Source organism: Pelobates fuscus, chromosome 3 (genome assembly GCF_036172605.1).
Source record: "Pelobates fuscus isolate aPelFus1 chromosome 3, aPelFus1.pri, whole genome shotgun sequence".
Lineage (NCBI taxonomy): Eukaryota > Metazoa > Chordata > Amphibia > Anura > Pelobatidae > Pelobates > Pelobates fuscus.
In genome coordinates this window covers 387,645,677-387,665,661 of record NC_086319.1, presented here as the reverse complement: position 1 = coordinate 387,665,661, position 19,985 = coordinate 387,645,677, and the positions used below count along the sequence as shown (strand labels likewise).

The following is a 19,985-nucleotide window of genomic DNA, read 5'->3' as shown; positions in this document are numbered from 1 at the left end:
CCCCTCTTCTTTCTCTCCCCCTCCCCTCTTCTTTCTCTCCCCCCTCCCCTCTTCTTACTCCCCCCCCCTTACTCCCCCCCCCCTCTTCTTACTCCCCCCCCTCTTCTTACTCCCCCCCCCTCTTCTTACTCCCCCCCCTCTTCTTACTCCCCCCTCCCCTCTTCTTACTCCCCCCCCCTTCTTCTTACCCCCCCCCTTCTTCTTACCCCCCCTCCCCCCTTCTTCTTACCCCCTCCCCTGTAGGTGGCCGAGCTGCACTCCGTCCGCGGTGCCCGGCCGGAGTGATAGGAAGGTGCTCAGTGTGCACCTTCCTGTCAGTCCGGCCGGGTACAGGAAACAGAAACTCCTGTTCCGCGCGGAACAGGAGTTTCTGTTTCCTGTACCCGGCCGGACTGACAGGAAGTGCACACTCAGTGTGCACTTTCCTATCACTCCGGCCGGGACCGCGGACGGAGTGCAGCTCGGCCACCTACAGGGGAGGGGAGGGAGGGAAAAGCTGCTGCAGCCGTCTGAGCGCTCTTTACAGAGCGCTCGGCGGCTGCAGCATTTAAAGGGCCGGCCCGCCGCGGCCGGTCCTAAAGGAATTTCGGGCGGCCTGGGGGGCAATTGCCTCCCTGCCCCCCGGCCCAGCCCGCCCCTGTATACACACCACATCCACTACACAAACCCACACTGCATTCACTATACAAATACTACATTCATTATATACACACACTCTACATCCACTACACAAACACACTTCACATTCACTATACGCACTGCATCTAATATACACATCCACTGCACAAACACACACGCTGCATTCACTATACACACACTACATCCACTACACAAACACACACTGCTTTCACTATACACACTCTGCATTCACTACACAAACACACTTCACATTCACTATACACACTGCATCTAATACACACATCCACTGCACAAACGCACACTCTGCATTCACTATACACACACAACACCCACTACACAAACACACACTCTGCATTTACTACACAAACACACACTGCATTCACTATACATACTCTGCATTCACTATACAAACACACACTACATTCAGTATATACACACTACATCTACTACACACACTCTGCATTCACTGTACACACGGCATCTAATACACACATCCACTACATCCACTACACAAACACGTACTCTGCATTCACTATACACACTATATCCACTACACAAACACACACTGTGTATTCACTATACACACACTACATCCACTACACAAACACTCTGCATGCACTATACACACTGCATCTAATACACACAAACACACACTCTGCATCTGAAATACACCTCATACATTACACAAACATGCAATCTGCATCCACTTTACACACTGCATCCATTACACACACACCATATCCACTTTACACATACACTCTGCATCCACTACACACATTCTACATCCACTATACACACACCACAATCAGTAGACACACTGTATCCCTGTGGGCGGACTCGGGGCAGGCCCAGACCTTGAGCTTTGTCAGGGGCCCCAAAATCTCTGATGGCAGCCCTGATCGTACATACCTACTTTTTCAGCCTGCAGAGGGAAGCAACTGTCTCATTTAAAGCTAAAGCATGGGATGTCCCTTTAAGCTATGTGTGTACAATGCTTTGAGCTGCTCTCACAGTATGCATTCTATGAACGTCTTATGCTCAGACGCATACACAAACACAGACTCACCTCACTGACAAGAACTATAATAGGTCACAATGTCTGAGAATGCTGTTTTCTTCATTCAATTAGATTTCTCTAGTATTTCAAATTTAATTTGGCTGGTGAGATAGCTCAGTGGGCTAATGTCAAATCTGTTCAAACCTTGATGGTTGCAGGTTCAAATCCTGGCAGAATTGACTCATAATAAATGAGTACCATTAAATTGGGTTATATGTAAAACTTGGAAACCAGAGTAATCTGGTTAAATATTTTGATATTATTCTATCCTAGAATAGATAGGGACTAATGAAAGTATTTCGAAAATTGGGCAGACTAGATGGACTGAATAGTTCTTATCTGCCGTCACATTCTATGTTTCTGTATTGGCTTAAGTTGGACAAAAATGTAACATTCTCACAAAATTATTGTGGTAGATAAAAGTTAACCACTAACTATTACTTAGTGAATGTCATATTAGAGTAACCAGTTATTATGACCAAATGGTATTTAATGTTGATGAGCAGATGATTGTAAGGAATTTACTAAATATGAGAATGTATCTAATTCTTTGTGGCATCAGTGGCAACCTCTACACTTTATGTCTACCCTTCCATAGGGATCTGTGTTGCACCATCCTTTAACCTCATAGTCAAAAAAGACTTTTTTATCGACTTGCGACTTCCTTATTCTGTTGTCCGTAATGAGCAGGTGGAGATTCGAGTGGTCCTATACAGCTATGTCAATGACCCTATTGAGGTATGTGATGGGCGAACAGGTTGTCACTTTGGGTAAAAAGGACTTTAAAATGCAAGGCAACAGTTAGCAGATCTAGAAGGTGTGCTTCACTCTTGATGGTGATGGGACTGGTCAATATCTCCATCATTCTGTCCTACGTAAAGGAGATATTGCTTATTCCTTTAATACTATCATGTATCTAATGTTACATGTCTTTTGTTTAATGATTGTTGTGTTTAATTGTTATATCCAGAAATGTGATAAATGAACTGATTTTGATATTTTACTGAGTGATATTCATCCCATCATTAGACCCATAGTCTGCGCTCTTCTAGAATGGAAACTGCAGCCCAGACTTTGTCATCTCTAATTTCTTTTTAGCTTAACTTGGGAATTTGCAAAGCTTTCCACAGCATGTCTTAATACAAGTGAGATTTGTCTGTCAGAACACTCGAACTGTTTGGTTTACAATCAATAATCAAAAGCTGGTGTAGTGTGGAAATGCCCTTACTAGGGTACTCGTTGGGCGTAGGTGGGCTATTTCTTTTCGGAATATATATTTTTGTGTCAATCTTTATTTTTCAGTGCTTAGAGTTACAAACATGCTTGTAATGCCACAACAGCAGGAACAAGCTTATGTAAACATTTTAAAATAAACAATATCATGGCATTCGATAAAACTGCACAATTTTTGGTATTGATAATCTTACTGTTCAATAAGCTACCATGTGTATGTCTCATGATGCTCAGTTTGGCTTATCCATGAGGGTATGAGAAGGTCATTGAATATAAATAACACTTATTTTAGGATTTAATGGCATGAAATGTCATACTTTTGCCAATGACATTCTGGTGCTCAACTTCCACCACTGAACCTCAACAACACAGTTACACTTATTGCAAATTTTAAAAAAAAAAAATTACATTTTGCTACCCAGCAGGTTTTGTTGATATTATTGATTGAACTAGTACCATAATTTGCTGTCGCTAATTCTATTAAACCGTTGGACCCACACAGGTGCTTGTGGATCTCATGTACAATGAGGAGATGTGCAGCTCATCAACAAGAGAGGAAAACTTCCGTCAGATAGTAACTCTGGAGCCAGAGGGATCTATCGTTATTCCATTTGTCATTGTACCTCTCAAAATTGGAGAGTTGCAGGTGGAAGTGAGGGCACTGGTCAGAGATATATTCTACAGCGATGGTGTGATAAAGAAACTAAAGATTGTGGTAAGTAATGCAGAATCAATAAATAGTCAGGTTTGGTGGATATTTACCCAAATCATCACCTATATTATTGTACCATGAATTATGAAAATTGGATTTTTAGAAACAGAAATCTCCTTTTTTTTCCAAATGGGCCAGAAGGGTTAAAAGTTTAAATCCCATATGACATAGCAAAGTTTAATGTTTCTCTTTGAGGTTATGTTCTTTTGATTGTCTTTTGTCCTAAGAATGGTATATTGTCCTGGGTTAGAAGACAATATAATCAATTTAACTCTATTTTGTTACAGCCCGAAGGGATTAGAATCATGAAAACCATCCAGAGTGTTGTATTGGACCCATTACGTTCTGAGGCCGGTGAGTGAGATCTGCTGTGTGTGTGGAGGTTTAGTGTCAGTGGATATTGAGATATATGTTCCACTAGCTAGGTTCTGCTAGTTTGATGTTTTTTTCCATTGACAAGAGATAAAATGACACATTGGAGAGGGTTGGTAGGTTTGCTGAAACCCTCCCCTAGAACAGACCACTGGTGGACTGCTTTGATGGTGGGCTATGCCTCTCTGGTTCTTTGGCCTGTATGTCTGATCTTAATTGCTCCAGACTTCTTACCCAACACTTTTCTCTAGTAGAACTCCCTAATTGAATTTTTGTCCTATTCCCTATTCACAATATTACCAAGTCTTTACTGATTTCTATCATTTCACGCTACTCCACAGTCCAAACAGCCCTCACAAATACCTGCTTGCACTTTTCCGTTCTGCTAGTTCCCAACTTAACCAGCTCCCTAACCCTTCTGCTAAATTGCTACATTGTGAAGCCAGGAGTGAGTATCAGAGAAAGGTGAGTCTCGGAATAGAGGTCGATGGCTCACAGGTAAGAGCTGGTTCTCAGCCATGTGACAGACAGGAGAAAGTTACACAGCTGTGTGATTAACAGGAGTGAGGAGAGATTTATAAAGGTCTATCGCCATAAGGAGATATTACTACAAGTGTGTAAGTACTTCAATAGAGTCATATGGAGGTATGTTAGTGCCAGTACTGTGTACTTTCTTTTACTTAGTGCAGTCTTAGAATAGTAATAATAAATACCATACGATCAGTATCATTCCGTCTCTGAACTTACATAAACAGTGATCTCTGTTCTACTACTGTACACTGTAACTTACCTTCTTTATGTCATCCATCTAGAAAGTGCATTTGAGTGGTTTCTCTATACTGTGCTAATGAGACTCTTCTCTTGCAACTTCAGGAGTTCAGATACTGACCATCGACCCTGTCCCTCAGAACGATATTGTTCCCAACAGTGAACCTGTGACATTTGTCAGCGTGAAAGGTAAGAATGAACACTTGACATGCTTTCCAAAAAAGCTACCCAGGCTAATTCATAGGGATTAGAACCAAGAACATCCGTTTCAGCAACCTTGCCTGCAATACAGGTTGTAAATCCTTAGTGAGAGCTGGCTTAGTCTTGTGGCATCTATGCATTAATTGTATAGAAGATGTCCATGCCTAGACATACTGATTTAGGGCTCTGCTCTGGATAGACAGCTTGGCACCAATGTTCTGTGATGTCTGTAATAAGGATTTTTCCAGTTTCCAAGGCTACTCTTAGTAAATGTTTAGATCAGTTGGATGTCACTTTTTAAAGTCATTTTATCTTACTGGCTCATAGTCTTTTTTGATTTGTCATTTAGGTTGTAGTCATTTAAAAGTCAATGGGGTTATTACCCAGGTGACCCTTTGTCTCTCACAAACAACCCAAGATTTTAAAAGGTCAAGTTGCTTTCAACAACTTCTCCAGAGAGTCCTTTTCCATAGGAGAAGGTCACTGACCGAGAGAAGTGATCGAAAAGGGTTATACCAATGAATTAGTAAAATGCAATGGTAGATATAATTATTAAGAACTTTATATGTGAGTGTTAGTTAGCTTTTTAAAGGAGCACTCTAGATGTCTAATTGGAATGCATAAATGTCATGGAAAAAAAGGTTATTGCCTGAATAGTTGTTTTATAAAAATGTGTGTAATGAGGAAAAAAATTTTCATTTGTTGAAAATGTTTTCATGTTATGAGCAACAAAATTCCTAGATAATCCACTCCCACGTTTACTGACATTTCTCATCAGTTGTGAAACATATTATCTTCCTTGTTTTTGTTTTCATGTCTACACATCTCTCATGATGTGCCTTCAATTTCCAGGTGACCTTCTGGGGGAAACATTGGGCAATTCCATTGACGGTTCCAATCTTAACCACCTAATCATGGTGCCTGCTGGATGTGGAGAGCAGAATATGATGACAATGACCCCCAGTGTGATCGCCACCCGATACCTTGATATCACTGGCCAATGGGAGAAAGTTGGACTAAATCGTAGAGAAGAAGCCATTAAAACCATTAACCAGGGTGAGCATACGTGAAGAACGTGGGAATATTGAAAACACCGTAAAAGGCAAACTAGATTATGACGTTCACACCATATTAGTATTACTCTATATAGTATTATGTGTCATTTAATTTTGTGTTATCTGATAAGTATTCTAGATTGTAGCTGAAATGCACCTGGACAACATATTGCTATCAGTTACGAACACATGTAACTAACACACGTTTCCCATTTTTGCCTATCTGTCTTGTCAGGATATGTTCAGCAGTTGGTATATCGAAAAAATGACAACTCTTATTCTGCCTTTACTAATAGACCAGCCAGTACCTGGTAAGCAATGTTTGGGAGGATTACTCTGAGTTTAATTATGTACATTATTCAGTCTGATGTCCCATTTTATAGCTTTTCTTCATTGTGATTTCCTGTAATTTACAATGAGAGACTGCAGAGCATGTTAATGTTTAAATGTTTTAAAGAGATTCACATATGCTCAGATACAGTTCGGCACATGTCAAACTTAGTTTTAAATACACTCTGCATTTCCTGTAGATATCATGCCTATATTTTTAATATCGTCAAGAAATATGGGAGGTAGATTAAGACTTGGTTATTTTACACTAAGTCGCACTCCCAAGTAGGCATAAATGTATAAGGTGCTGGACTCTAGTTAACCCACACTACTAAAGGTTAACAATACAAAATATAGAAAAAAGGAGTTTGAGAATCCACACGCAACAATATGTGAAATTATTTGCAAATCAAAACTTTTAATTGAGAAAAAGATATGTTTAAATGTATAATACTATTTATCTGGATACAAGTACATAGTGAAAGATAAAAGTAGATTTGCACTGAAAGACCTGGAGTTTCAAAAAAATATCTCGTAGTCAAAAATATTCTAAATACAATTATTTTCTGTTCTGCCCTTTTTTTACGACACTCTCTTGCAGGCTCACAGCATATGTAGTTAAGATTTTTTCTATGGCATTTGAGTTGGTACATATTGAAAAAAGTGTCCTATGTGGGGCTGTACGGTGGCTAATTGAGGAGAAACAACTACCTAACGGAGCTTTCAAAGAGGACGCACCGGTCATTCATGGTGAGATGGTGGTAAGTTACTGGAAGAGCTGTAAGAATGTGGCAAGTGAAAAATCAGAGTATGGGATGTTTTTAAGTTACAAGGTGGAGAGTGAGTGGTATGATGGATACAATATCCATGTGAAAATAGACACTTTATGATGTATTCTTGGGGAAAACCCAGAATCAGTTGGGTTAGAAGACAATATAATGTCCTTTGAGGTCCTTTGGGTGTATGCAAAAATGTCAGGTCTTAGTCCATCCATGTGTTCTACTACACAGAAATGTCCATTTATGGGACAATTCAGGAATCAGATTAAGGAACCAAGTTTGAGGAACAGAGTTAACAGTTCTGGCACTAATTGTAACAAGTTAGAAAGAGGGATACCGTGAGTTATTTACCAGGATTAAAGGAATAGGTACAAGACAGTGGACATGAGGATGTATTAATAAAAATGTCCTATCATGTTATAAGACATTCCACAAGTTGTGATATTCAGTGTTATAGTTACAAATTCTCAATGTGAATGGTATGTTATCTTGTTTATGTAGAGGTACCATAAATGGATGTTGTAGTTCTCTAAGTGAACATGTCCTCTCTATGAATGAGCATGTTTTCTCTCTGCAGGGAGGATCTGGCAGAACTGATCCCGATGCTTCTCTCACGGCATTTGTCCTGATTGGCATTTCGGAGGCACAAAAAATCTGTAACTCGGAAGTCAGTGTGAGTTTTGCTTGTATTTGTGTTTATAATTGAATTAATACTTCTATGTCAATGTAAATCCGTGTAAAATGAATACGTGTAAAATGGGCACTTTTTTAAATTTGTAAATGTGCATCCCTGAACATTAATAGCAGGAAGAGGACACTGCACAGTAAACAATATTTTGTTTATTGGGTACACTGTGAAAAGTGTGCACTAAACTCGTAGACGTAGATTCAGTTCATTCTTAATTGCAATTCAGTAAATTTTTGGACAATTTGGTGTCTTTACCAAGTTCCGAATTCCAAAACAAATTTTTCCAAATTCCAAATAAACCAAATATCACAATAGGTGAACGGTTTCCTTTGATCTGAAATGTGGATTTTGGGTTGAAGGGCATGTAGATAGTAGCTACTGCCACTTAATAACAACTTCGAATCACTCACAGTTCGAGAGAGGTTTTTTGTTAAAGGGATATTATAGGAAGCTTTAATCCATTATTTTAGGCCTTCCCTGGCAATATTTGGTTCTAAATTTGCAAACAGAAATTTCTTCAGAAATCCGATATGAATAAATTTGGAAGAACCGAACATTTTCCCACTTCACCTATCTAATGTGCACTTTTGCTATCAGTACAATACCAAATTTTAGGAGACTTTTTTTTTTTAAAGTATATTTTAAAAATATATATTGTTTCAACTAAAAAAATATGGAATTTTCGTATTAAAATGTAGTGGTGCATTAACTACACATCGTCTTATATGCCCATTTATACATTATGAGGAGAAACATAGATTGCTTTTCTCCAGCATCTACTTATAAATAATATTTCCACCATATCAAAGTACTTTGAGGGCAGGTATAAGGTGAATTCAATAAACTATTGAATGTCTTGGAAAGTATGTATTTATATATCTAAAAAGAAAAGAAATTTATATACTTTACTCACAAGAAGGTCTGTGTTTTGAATGACAGTTAACGAAATATTGTGAAAAATATTTTTTCACTCCCCCAACTCGGCACCGCAACTTACTCATATAAAATATCCTTCCAAAAAATTACATTGATGATTGATGATAGACATTAAAATGATACCTATTTTTAACCCCACAGATCCTGGCTAACAGTGTGACTAAAAGTGCAGAGTATTTAGAGGGTAGGATAAAGACTCTAAAAAAGCCATATACCGTGTGCATTGTGTCCTATGCTCTCGCTCTTGTCGGAAAGCTCCCGGACCACGTCCAGCTAATTAAAGTTTCAGATGGTAAGTAAACGAGTGTCTATCAGAAATATTATATTTTGGAAACCTCATATACCAGTGCTCCCCATCCATTTATTTATTTAAATTGCTAATGTGTAGCTCTTACCTCCAGTGTTGCATTGTGACTCTCATACGTAAAACTCGTGCCTCAGCAAATATATGTAGGTTAGCTGTCTTTTCTTAGAGTCACCATCAGTGACCGGGCAATGAATTGACATCTTTGACAAAGATCACAGGGAATAAAAAGGGCCATGTCCCTTGTGGTCGTCTTACGTCTTACATTATTTTCATGATTTGAGGAATCAAAGGTGGAGGTCCCTCTGAGACACCCGCTCGAACATCCTTTCAGGATATCCTTAAATATATTGCTGTCAGGATCGGGACAGGGATCCAACACGCAGAGTACAAACAGGTACAGGATACGTATACCGGACCTTAGAATGGCCGGACTAACGTACGGAGAGTATAGAGAATGGTCAGAGACAAGCCGAGGTCGAGGGAACGAGAGGACAGGTAAGCGAGGAACAAGCCGGGTCAAGGATAACAGAGGTAAACAGAGTAAGTCAAACAAGCCGGGTCGGAACCAAAGAGATAACAGAAAATACCAGAGCACTGTGTGACTAGACAGGCTAGAACCATGACAGGGCAATGAGCAAATGGGAGAAGCAAGTTTAAATACCCTGGCTCGGAGGAAGAGACACGCCTCCGACGAGATCTGATTAGTCTCTAAAGGATTGAGTGACAGGTCGTTCCGGACTGGCGTCATGACGTCGGTTTCCGGACGTCCTGCTACAAAAGGAAGTGACTCCCTCGCGGCCGGCGTTTACGTGACCGGGAGGACCGCGAGGAACAGAGGAACCAGCCCGTCCAGACGGATAGACGTCTAAGTCTCTGCCTCTCTCGGAGGTAGAGACCTCAGGTACCCTGACAGTACCCCCCCCTCTCAGATACGCCCACCGGGCGGAAGGAACCGGGACGAGATGGGAAGCGGGAGTGAAACGCCCTGCGGAGACGAGGAGCATGAACATCCTCTTGAGGTACCCAACTCCTCTCCTCAGGACCATATCCCTTCCAATCAACCAGATATTGTACTCTCCCCCGGGAGATTCGAGAATCAATAATAGAGTTAACCTCATACTCCTCCTGACCCTCCACCTGAACAGAGCGAGGAGAGGACGTTGTGGAGGAAAATCTGTTGCAGACTAGTGGTTTCAGCAATGAAACATGAAATGAGTTAGGGATGCGTAAGGCAGCAGGAAGAGCTAGACGATACGCAACAGGGTTAATCCGAGTCAGCACCCTGTAAGGTCCAATATAACGAGGAGCGAATTTCATGGAAGGTACTTTTAGACGGATGTTTCTTGTACTCAACCATACTCTATCACCTGGAACAAACACCGGAGCCGCCCTTCTACGTTTATCGGCGTGTTTCTTAACCAGCATAGAATTGTGCAGAAGAATTTGTCAAGTCTGATCCCACAACTTCCTCAAATTGGCAACATGAACATCAACCGACGGTATCCCTTGGGAAGGGGAGGCCGAGGGAAGAATAGATGGATGAAAGCCATAATTCATGAAGAAGGGGCTTGAATGAGTAGAATCACAAACGAGATTGTTGTGTGCAAACTCCGCCCAAGGAATCAAACCAACCCAATCGTCCTGGTGTTCAGAAACAAAACAACGTAAATATTGTTAAATTTTTTGGTTGGTGCGTTCAGCAGCTCCGTTAGACTGAGGATGATAGGCAGAAGAGAAATTCAATTTGATACCCAGTTGAGAGCAGAAGGACCTCCAAAAACGGGAAACAAATTGGGAACCTCTGTCAGATACAATTTGGGAGGGTATCCCATGTAAACGAAAAATCTCCCTAGCGAATATCTCCGCCAATTCGGGTGAAGACGGGAGTTTAGGCAGAGGAACGAAGTGAGCCATCTTGGTGAATCTGTCAACCACGGTGAGGATGACAGTCTGTCTTTTAGAGATAGGCAAATCAACAATGAAGTCCATAGCTAAACAGGACCATGGTTTCTCTGGAACCTCTAAGGGATGCAGAAATCCACATGGAAGCGTATGAGGTTGCTTAGTCTTAGTACAGACCTCACAAGTATCGATGAAATCTTTAATATCCTTACGCAAAGCAGGCCACCAGAAATCTTTGGAGATTAAAGCATACGTCTTGCGAATGCCAGGATGCCCAGCTACCTTGCTGTTGTGGAAACACCGCAACACTTCCAGTTGGAGAGCAGGAGGAACGAAGTGTCTATCCCCAGGAGTCTGTTTAGGAGCTAGATGTTGTAACTTTATGATCTCGGTAAGCAACGGAGAATGAATCCTGAGATTCGTGTTAGCGATGATCTTACATTTAGGAACTATCGAGGAAAGAACTGGCTCAACTACAGTGGACGGTTCATATTGGCGAGATAAAGCATCGGCTTTGGAGTTCTTAGAACCAGGTCTATAAGTAAGCACATAATTGAAGTGAGTCAGGAATAGGGACCAACGAGCCTGCCTGGCGGATAGGCATTTAGCCTCCCCAATATAGGACAAGTTCTTGTCATCCGTTAAAATAGTAACAGGATGTAAGGTCCCCTCTAATAAATGCCTCCACTCCTTAAGAGCCATAATGACCGCTAACAGTTCCCTGTCACCGATGTCATATCTGCTTTCAGGACCAGATAGTTTCTTAGAGAAAAACCCACAAGGGTGTAACGGTTTGTCCACCCCTAACCTTTGTGACAGAACAGCCCCTACTCCCGTCTCAGAGGCATCAACCTTGAGTAGGAACGGCAGAGTCGTATCAGGATGAACCAAAATTGGGGCAGAGGCAAAAAGTTCCTTGAGCGTCTTGAAAGCAACAAGAGCCTCAGTAGACCAGGTCTTAGTATTAGCCCCTTGTTTGGTCATATTGGTAATAGGCGCAATAATAGAAGAGTATCCCTTAATAAAGCGCCTATAATAATTAGAGAAACCAATAAACCTCTGAATAGCCTTGAGTCCCTTAGGCAATGGCCAATCTAAAATAGATTGGAGTTTGTCAGGATCCATCTTAAAGCCTTCCCCAGAAATCACGTACCCAAGAAAGTCTATCTGAGACTGGTCAAAACTGCATTTCTCCAATTTACAGTATAGGCCATGTTGCAGAAGTTTGAGCAATACCTTTCTGACTTGTCTGTGGTGGGTCTCAATCTCCCTAGAGTGTATAAGTATGTCATCCAGGTATACAATGACACAATCATGTTGAAACTCCCTAAGAACTTCATTAATCAAATCCTGAAAGACTGCCGGAGCATTACAAAGACCAAATGGCATAACCGTGTATTCATAGTGACCATAACGGGTATTGAACGCTGTCATCCACTCGTGTCCATCCTGGATTCTCACCAAGTTATACGCCCCTCTGAGATCTAACTTGGTGAAAATTTTAGAGCCCTTTAAACGATCAAACAGCTCGGTAATCAAAGGAATGGGATAGGCATTTCTGATGGTTATCTTATTCAACCCTCGGTAATCAATACAAGGTCTCAAAGTGCCATCCTTCTTTTTAACGAAAAAAAAACCAGCCCCGGCGGGGGAAGAGGATCTCCTAATGAATCCTTTTTCTAGATTCTCACGAATATATTCCTCTAGAGCTGAGTTCTCTTGAGTGGATAGAGGATATACATTGCCCCTCGGAGGCATAGTACCAGGTAAAAGCTTAATCTTACAATCAAATGACCTGTGTGGAGGTAAGGTATCGGCATTCTTCTTGTCGAATACTGCTTTTAAGTCCTGGTAGATGAATGGTATCTGTCCCTCTGTAGACTGAGTGAAACTACCCGGTGTGTTTATTACAGCCAATGGGGAAACCCTGCGTAAACACTTCTCCTGGCAGCCCTGACCCCATGAGAGTATCTCCCCTAACTCCCAATCGATAATAGGGTTATGTCTTTTTAACCATGGGTACCCCAGGACTATGGGGACCGAAGGGTACGAAATGAGCATAAGTGATAAGTTCTCCTCGTGTAAGATACCAACAGTTAAGTTAACGGGTATAGTCTCACGGGAGATAACAGGCTCAAGTAAAGGTCTACCATCTATGGCCTCAACGGCCAAGGGTGTGTCCCTTAACTGGGATGGGACAGTGTGTTTAGTAGCAAAGGCTTGGTCGATAAAATTCTCAGCAGCTCCGGAATCTATCAAAGCCATAGTCTTTAGTACTCCCTTCTCCCAAGTTAAAGAAACTGGTAGCAGAAGCCTGTGATCTTTATAATTATGAGTAGAGGACAAAATAGAAACACCCAAGGCCTGTCCTCTAGAGAAACTTAGGTGCGAGCGTTTCCCGAACGATTAGGACAATTCAGGCGTAAGTGACCTCTGACTCCACAATACATGCATAATCCCTCTCTTCTCCTGTACTGTCTCTCTTCTTCTGAGAGGCGAGTATTGCCTATCTGCATAGGTTCAGGAAACAGTGATGTAGTGGAATCAGGACTTTGAAATGCGGGAGCTAATTTAAAGGAAGGTCTAAGGTTCCTCTCTCGAGTGTTTTGTCTCTCTCTTAAACGCTCATCAATACGAGAAATGAACTAAATTAAATCCTCCAAATTTTCAGGGAGTTCTCTAGTGGCAACCTCATCAAGGATTACGTCTGATAACCCGTTCAAAAATACATCTATATAAGCCTGCTCATTCCACTTAACTTCTGACGCCAGAGACCTGAACTCTAGTGCATAATCCACGAGAGTTCGGTTCTCCTGTCTCAGGCGCAACAGTAATCTGGCTGCATTGACCTTTCTAGCAGGGGGGTCAAAAGTTCTTCTAAAGGCAGCTACAAAGGCATTATAGTTATATACTAACGGGTTATCATTCTCCCATAGTGGGTTGGCCCATCTCAGAGCTTTCTCAATGAGTAAGGTGATAATAAATCCAACCTTTGCCCTATCTGTAGGATAGGAGCGAGGTTGTAATTCAAAGTGGATACTGATCTGGTTAAGGAAACCACGACACTTCTCAGGTGAACCACCATAACGTACTGGTGGTGTAATACGGGAAGAGGCACCTACAGTGGCTACCTCTAAGCCTGAGCTCACAGGAGAAATAGAAGTAGTACGTGTCTCCTCTGGCGGGTTATTAGCACGAGACAATAATGCCTGTAGTGCTAGCGCCATCTGATCCATTCTGTGCTCCATGGCTTCGAACCTTGGATCAGAAGAACCAAGCTGACTGTTTGTACTTGCAGGATCCATTGGCCCTGTCGTAATGTCAGGATCGGGACAGGGATCCAACACGCAGAGTACAAACAGGTACAGGATACATATACCGGACCTTAGAATGGCCGGACTAACGTACGGAGAGTATAGAGAATGGTCAGAGACAAGCCGAGGTCGAGGGAACGAGAGGACAGGTAAGCGAGGAACAAGCCGGGTCAAGGATAACAGAGGTAAACAGAGTAAGTCAAACAAGCCGGGTCGGAACCAAAGAGATAACAGAAAATACCAGAGCACTGTGTGACTAGACAGGCTAGAACCACGACAGGGCAATGAGCAAATGGGAGAAGCAAGTTTAAATACCCTGGCTCGGAGGAAGAGACACGCCTACGACGAGATCTGATTAGTCTCTAAAGGATTGAGTGACAGGTCGTTCCGGACTGGCGTCATGACGTCGGTTTCCGGACGTCCTGCTACAAAAGGAAGTGACTCCCTCGCGGCCGGCGTTTACGTGACCGGGAGGACCGCGAGGAACAGAGGAACCAGCCCGTCCGGACGGATAGACGTCTAAGTCTCTGCCTCTCTCGGAGGTAGAGACCTCAGGTACCCTGACAATTGCTCAATATATTGCAATGAGGAAAAGAGTTGCATGTAATTCTCTATTACTTATAGTGAACTGTAGCATAAATCTTCTCTTTGTTATTTTTAGATTCCACCCACTGGGCTGAAACCTCTTCTGATCTCTATTCTATTGAAGCCACATCATATGGCTTGCTTGCCTTTCTCAAGCTCGGCCTCTATCACCTGGCTGCACCGGTTGCTCGTTGGCTGACAGAACAGAGGTTTTATGGTGGAGGATACGGCTCCACACAGGTAGAATTGGTGCTTCTATTCCATTGACACCAATGAATGTGTTAAATTGTCTCTTGAGAGTGAGTGTGACCCAAACTGTGACCCTTCATTTCCTCCAGGCCACAATAATGGTGTTTCAAGCCCTATCAGAATACCAGGCTCACACCCCCCTAATGAATGACATAGAAATGGACGTGACACTCACTTTGCCTGGGAGAAGGGTTCCTGTAAACTTCAGGGTCGATACGAAGAATGCTATGCTCCAGCGCAGTGAGATGGTCAGTGTTTTTAACCCACACGTCTGAAATTCTGCTTGGTTACAGTTTTGCACTTACAACATCTTTTGTGTCTTTTCTGGATGTTACATGCATAAACCTAGAAGGACATGTTGACATTTTGCATGCTGTTCATTTTATTAGATGTCGATGACAGGCAAGATTAATGTTTTGGCGAAAGGAAGAGGACAGGGCACTCTCACGGTGAGTAACGTTGCACCACATCATCTTACTGGTATCTTTCAATGCACTGTATTATTCTAAAGGACTTTCAGAGCATCCTGAACTGGACAAAGTGGTGGAATTCCACTATATATCTCCAACATTCCACCCATTAAGCAACTTCAGAGTTAAATATAATTTCATAATTAACAGATTATTGTGTTAAAAATATTCCCATGCAGAATGTGAATATCATGTTACCTTTCTAATAACCTTCTGCAGACTATTGCTGGTCCATGCAGAAATTTGCAGAGCAGTCATGTCAAGTAATAGTTTCACCAAGAACCATGAAATCCTTTGCAGATAATTCTAAACATCTTTGCCATTTGCATTTAGGTGAATAAAATAAAAATGTTTAAAAAAACAGATTCATATCTATGGAGCATTATTTAAATATGGAAGAAAGAACTACATGCCTCTCCAAAATAGCTCCATACACACATATATATCCAACAATACACAAACATCCTACAATATCTGCATAAATATCCACCTTATACCCCTAAACCTTCAATAACCACTAATACACCTACGATAAAAGTATCACTCCATTAACATTCAACATAGAACCATTCACATACAACAATATCACTCCAAATAACTCCAATGAAGATCCACACCTCCAAAATATTATTAAATAGTAACACAGCCCCATACACCTTCAACAATATCAGCAACACACCTCGAGTAACAATGTCACCCCATACATCGCCTACACAAACCCATACACATACAACATCACTCCAGATAACTCTGAATGACTTCAACAGAGATCATGCACCTCCAAAAAGATTACTCTAAATAACTCCCAAAACAGACCACACATACCTCCAACAATATAACTCCATCGACTTCCAGTGCAGACCTATACAGTTTCAACAGTATCACTAACACACTTTTAAAACAGACCCATAAATCTTAAGCAACAGCACTCTGTGCACCTTCAACAGTGCCCTTTAAATCACAAACAGCAATATTCCATACTTCCCAAATCTAACCTCCATTAATAGCACCCCGTACACCTCTAATAACAGAAACACACACCTCCAAAAGAGCACTATACACCTCCATCGATATAACTCCACGCAGCTTCAAAAAAGCCCCGAACACCTCCAACAATAGCACTCCTCCATATAACTTGACAGCACAATACACCAACATCAACTGAGTTCCATGTACCCACCTGCATAACTCCAAAGAACTCAGAAAATATCACTAAACACACATGTGACAGAGATCTGTTCACCTCCAATAATATAAATTAATTTGATGTCTTCGTACTCTGTAATATACTCCTCCAGCAACAAATTCCATGCACCTTAAATGCAACTCTATACATCTCCAACTGCAGCACTTCATACCCTAGAATAAAGCTTTGGCCAATAGTTAACCTGTTACCCATGATGTCTCATCATTTCCAGGTCATGTCTGTGTATTATGCTCCAATGGCCGAGGGAGCTGTTCCTTGCAGGAACTTTGAGTTCACTGTAACCCTTGAGGATGCACCAAATGGTAAATAAATTATAAATACATAACTAACAATGATACAGGTTTTGGCATATAATAACCAGAATGCTGTAGGTTTTTTTTGTCCTAGATTCACACATATATGCATTTTTTTTCTTGTAATACAGCAACAAAGCCAGAAGGGGCCCTGAGATCCATGTACATCAATATCTGTATGAAGTAAGGACCTCACGTGTTCATGTACATATGTGTGGGTGCTCTGTGTGTTTGGATTTTATATAATACATGCATTTGTCGCTATGTGATATTTTTAGTTTTTAACTCCTTATCGGACATGTTTGTTTGAATTGTATGTATGCAGCATTTTTTACATGTGTTACTTTTTAAATTGCCTTCTTCCTGCAGGTTCCTTGGAATCATAGATTCTACAATGACTATTGTGGACTTATCATTGCTCACTGGATTTAAACCAGACATGGAAGATCTCAAAAAGGTTGGTCACATTTTACCATGACTGAGAAAGTATGGTATGTGTTGGGGGATTGAAAGGCAGTGGCTGGTGGAAGGGTATGTGATGTCTTTGATGTGGATTTAAAGGTAAAGGGGATACATGTAAGAATTTGGTGGGTGAAGCAATGTCACCAATTTCAACCAGGTGAACCACATACAACTGATAATTTGTTGTGTCTTTGCTTCATTTTCTCTGCAGTTGACCAACAGGGTTGACAGATATATCTCAAAGTTTGAGATGGACACAGAACTGTCGGATCGAGGGTCTCTCATTATTTATTTAGATAAGGTGAGTATCCGTATGTATCTAAGATCAGGGCAGACATAAAAAATGTTGGACTCCCACTAGCCTCTTCTCTCAAGACTTAAACTTGCAGACAAAAACATACACACTTGCAGGTACATATGGATATAAAACACACATTAGCACTTACTATATGGCAAAACACTAGATACACACTGGCAGACACACAGATACATACTGCCACTTACACATAATGTCTTGAACCGGTACAAGACAGTATTCTACACTGCCGATGCAAATGGCTCATGGGTGACCTACCCATTAAGCATTCTAAAGGATGAGTGAAGGTAAAATGAGTTTACTGCCTAAAGAGGTTTTGCTGTTAAATTCAATACACATTTTACAAATAAACTAGGTTATTTTTTAGTAAGACAGATTATATAAGGAAAAAAAGCAAATATAAGCAACATTAACAGTTATAGTGATCCAGGAGAAATGTGAACTTGATGGACGCAAGTCTTTTTGACAGCCTGCAGAGCTATGTAACTAGGAATGCCATTCTGGAATAGTGATGTCCCGAACTGTTCGCGAACTGTCCACCGGCGAACAATAGCGTGTTTGCGTTGGGCGAACATATGCGATTTCCGGTCCGCCCCCTATTCGTCATCATTGAGTAAACTTTGACCCAGAACCTCACAGTCAGCAGACACATTCTGGGAGGGTCTGCTGCTGATTGGCTGGAATGTGTCTGCTGACTGTGAGGTACCGGGTCAAAGTTTACTCAATGATGACGAATAGGGGGCGGACCGGAAATCGCATATGTTCTCCCAACGCGAACACGCTATTGTTCGCCGGCAGACAGTGCGCGAACAGTTCGGGACATCACTATTCTGGAATAAATAATTATATTCAAGGAAAACTTGAAAACATATTTGTGTTTTTTCATCCTTTTAATTAGAAACAGAAATAATAATGAGGAAAAGGAAAAACGTGACTGTTATTTTCAAGGCCTTGATTCAATATTATCAGCAGAAAACAGTTGCTAATTATGAATTAGATTATGGAATTAATTTAATGCAAGTTGAAATCCAAGCAAATAATAAACCTGATAAATGCGCAAAATAAAACCGTCAATAAATGTGCATCCGGTGGGGGCAGAGGGGTAGACAATGATATGCCCAAACTTTTTTTTTAATTTCAGCCCCTACTGTAAGATCCCCATGTATATTATTAGTGACCGGACAGCAATATACATCAGCAGCCAATAAATATAATCGGCTCTAATTAAATCAATGCCCGTTGACGCAGGATTTGTGAGATCTTTTATTTTTACTTTGTGCTGATTTATGACTATTTCAAAATGCCTGCGACAAACTTAAATATAAAAAAATTGTAACGTTACCTGTTATGCTTTTTCTCTACATACATTACAGCTTTCTTTGAGAAACCAGCTAATGAGGACAGTATGTTCCTCACTGACCCTTTGGCAGTCACCGATGTGGTTTTATATACACACACCACAGCCCTTAACACCGAAAAAGATGATGGAATATGGATACTTAGCACAATTACAGATTGACTCCCCCCCACCCCCCCTCCTAATACACCGAATGATATACACAAAATCTCTTGAGATACAGTGAACCTATTGAGGAACAAAAACAAAACGTCATAGTGTAACACTGTTTGGCCAGTAGAGCCCAGAAGGAATAATATCTTGCCCTCACAAACCTCTCAGTGGGACAGGCATGTAAGTAAATCTCAAATCTTCTTGTAGAAATTCCATATCAACATGGATCTTGCTGTCACACTAAAAATAAAGTATAAAAAGGTTGGTGCACAACATTCTCTATTTCACATAAATCTTAAAAAAAATTGTATAGAATTTTTTTTAAAGAAAATATATATATATATATATATATATATATATATATATAAAAACAAACTAATTCATGTTATACCCTGTTGTGCAAGTGAACTTGAGACACAATACACATAAAGTACATAAGGGATCCCCTCCATATTAACATATTGGTGAAAGTGGTTTTAACCTATGAATCTCTGTGATAATCTCTGTTTATTATCACTCCCCTGATCCTGATCGGTTTTATTGTTTGTACCAATGTGAAAACCAATTCAGTGGAAGACTCTAAAGAAGTCTGAGAGATGG

At 40.9% G+C, this 19,985-nt stretch overlaps 1 protein-coding gene across 2 annotated transcripts in view; it reads left to right on the top strand.

Moving 5' to 3' along the window:
* The window catches only part of LOC134603560 (complement C3-like), a 104,592-nt gene that overhangs the window by 63,547 nt on the left and 21,060 nt on the right, over window positions 1–19,985 (top strand). For both annotated transcript variants that reach the window (XM_063449652.1, XM_063449651.1), the window contains 16 exons: window positions 2,295–2,434; window positions 3,432–3,644; window positions 3,929–3,995; window positions 4,887–4,970; window positions 5,835–6,038; window positions 6,273–6,348; window positions 6,969–7,128; window positions 7,724–7,819; window positions 8,912–9,062; window positions 14,955–15,118; window positions 15,217–15,375; window positions 15,517–15,576; window positions 17,016–17,106; window positions 17,229–17,280; window positions 17,467–17,554; window positions 17,771–17,860. In XM_063449652.1, the coding sequence (XP_063305722.1) occupies window positions 2,295–2,434; window positions 3,432–3,644; window positions 3,929–3,995; window positions 4,887–4,970; window positions 5,835–6,038; window positions 6,273–6,348; window positions 6,969–7,128; window positions 7,724–7,819; window positions 8,912–9,062; window positions 14,955–15,118; window positions 15,217–15,375; window positions 15,517–15,576; window positions 17,016–17,106; window positions 17,229–17,280; window positions 17,467–17,554; window positions 17,771–17,860 (1,895 nt within the window). The remainder of the gene's footprint in view (window positions 1–2,294; window positions 2,435–3,431; window positions 3,645–3,928; window positions 3,996–4,886; window positions 4,971–5,834; window positions 6,039–6,272; window positions 6,349–6,968; window positions 7,129–7,723; window positions 7,820–8,911; window positions 9,063–14,954; window positions 15,119–15,216; window positions 15,376–15,516; window positions 15,577–17,015; window positions 17,107–17,228; window positions 17,281–17,466; window positions 17,555–17,770; window positions 17,861–19,985) is intronic.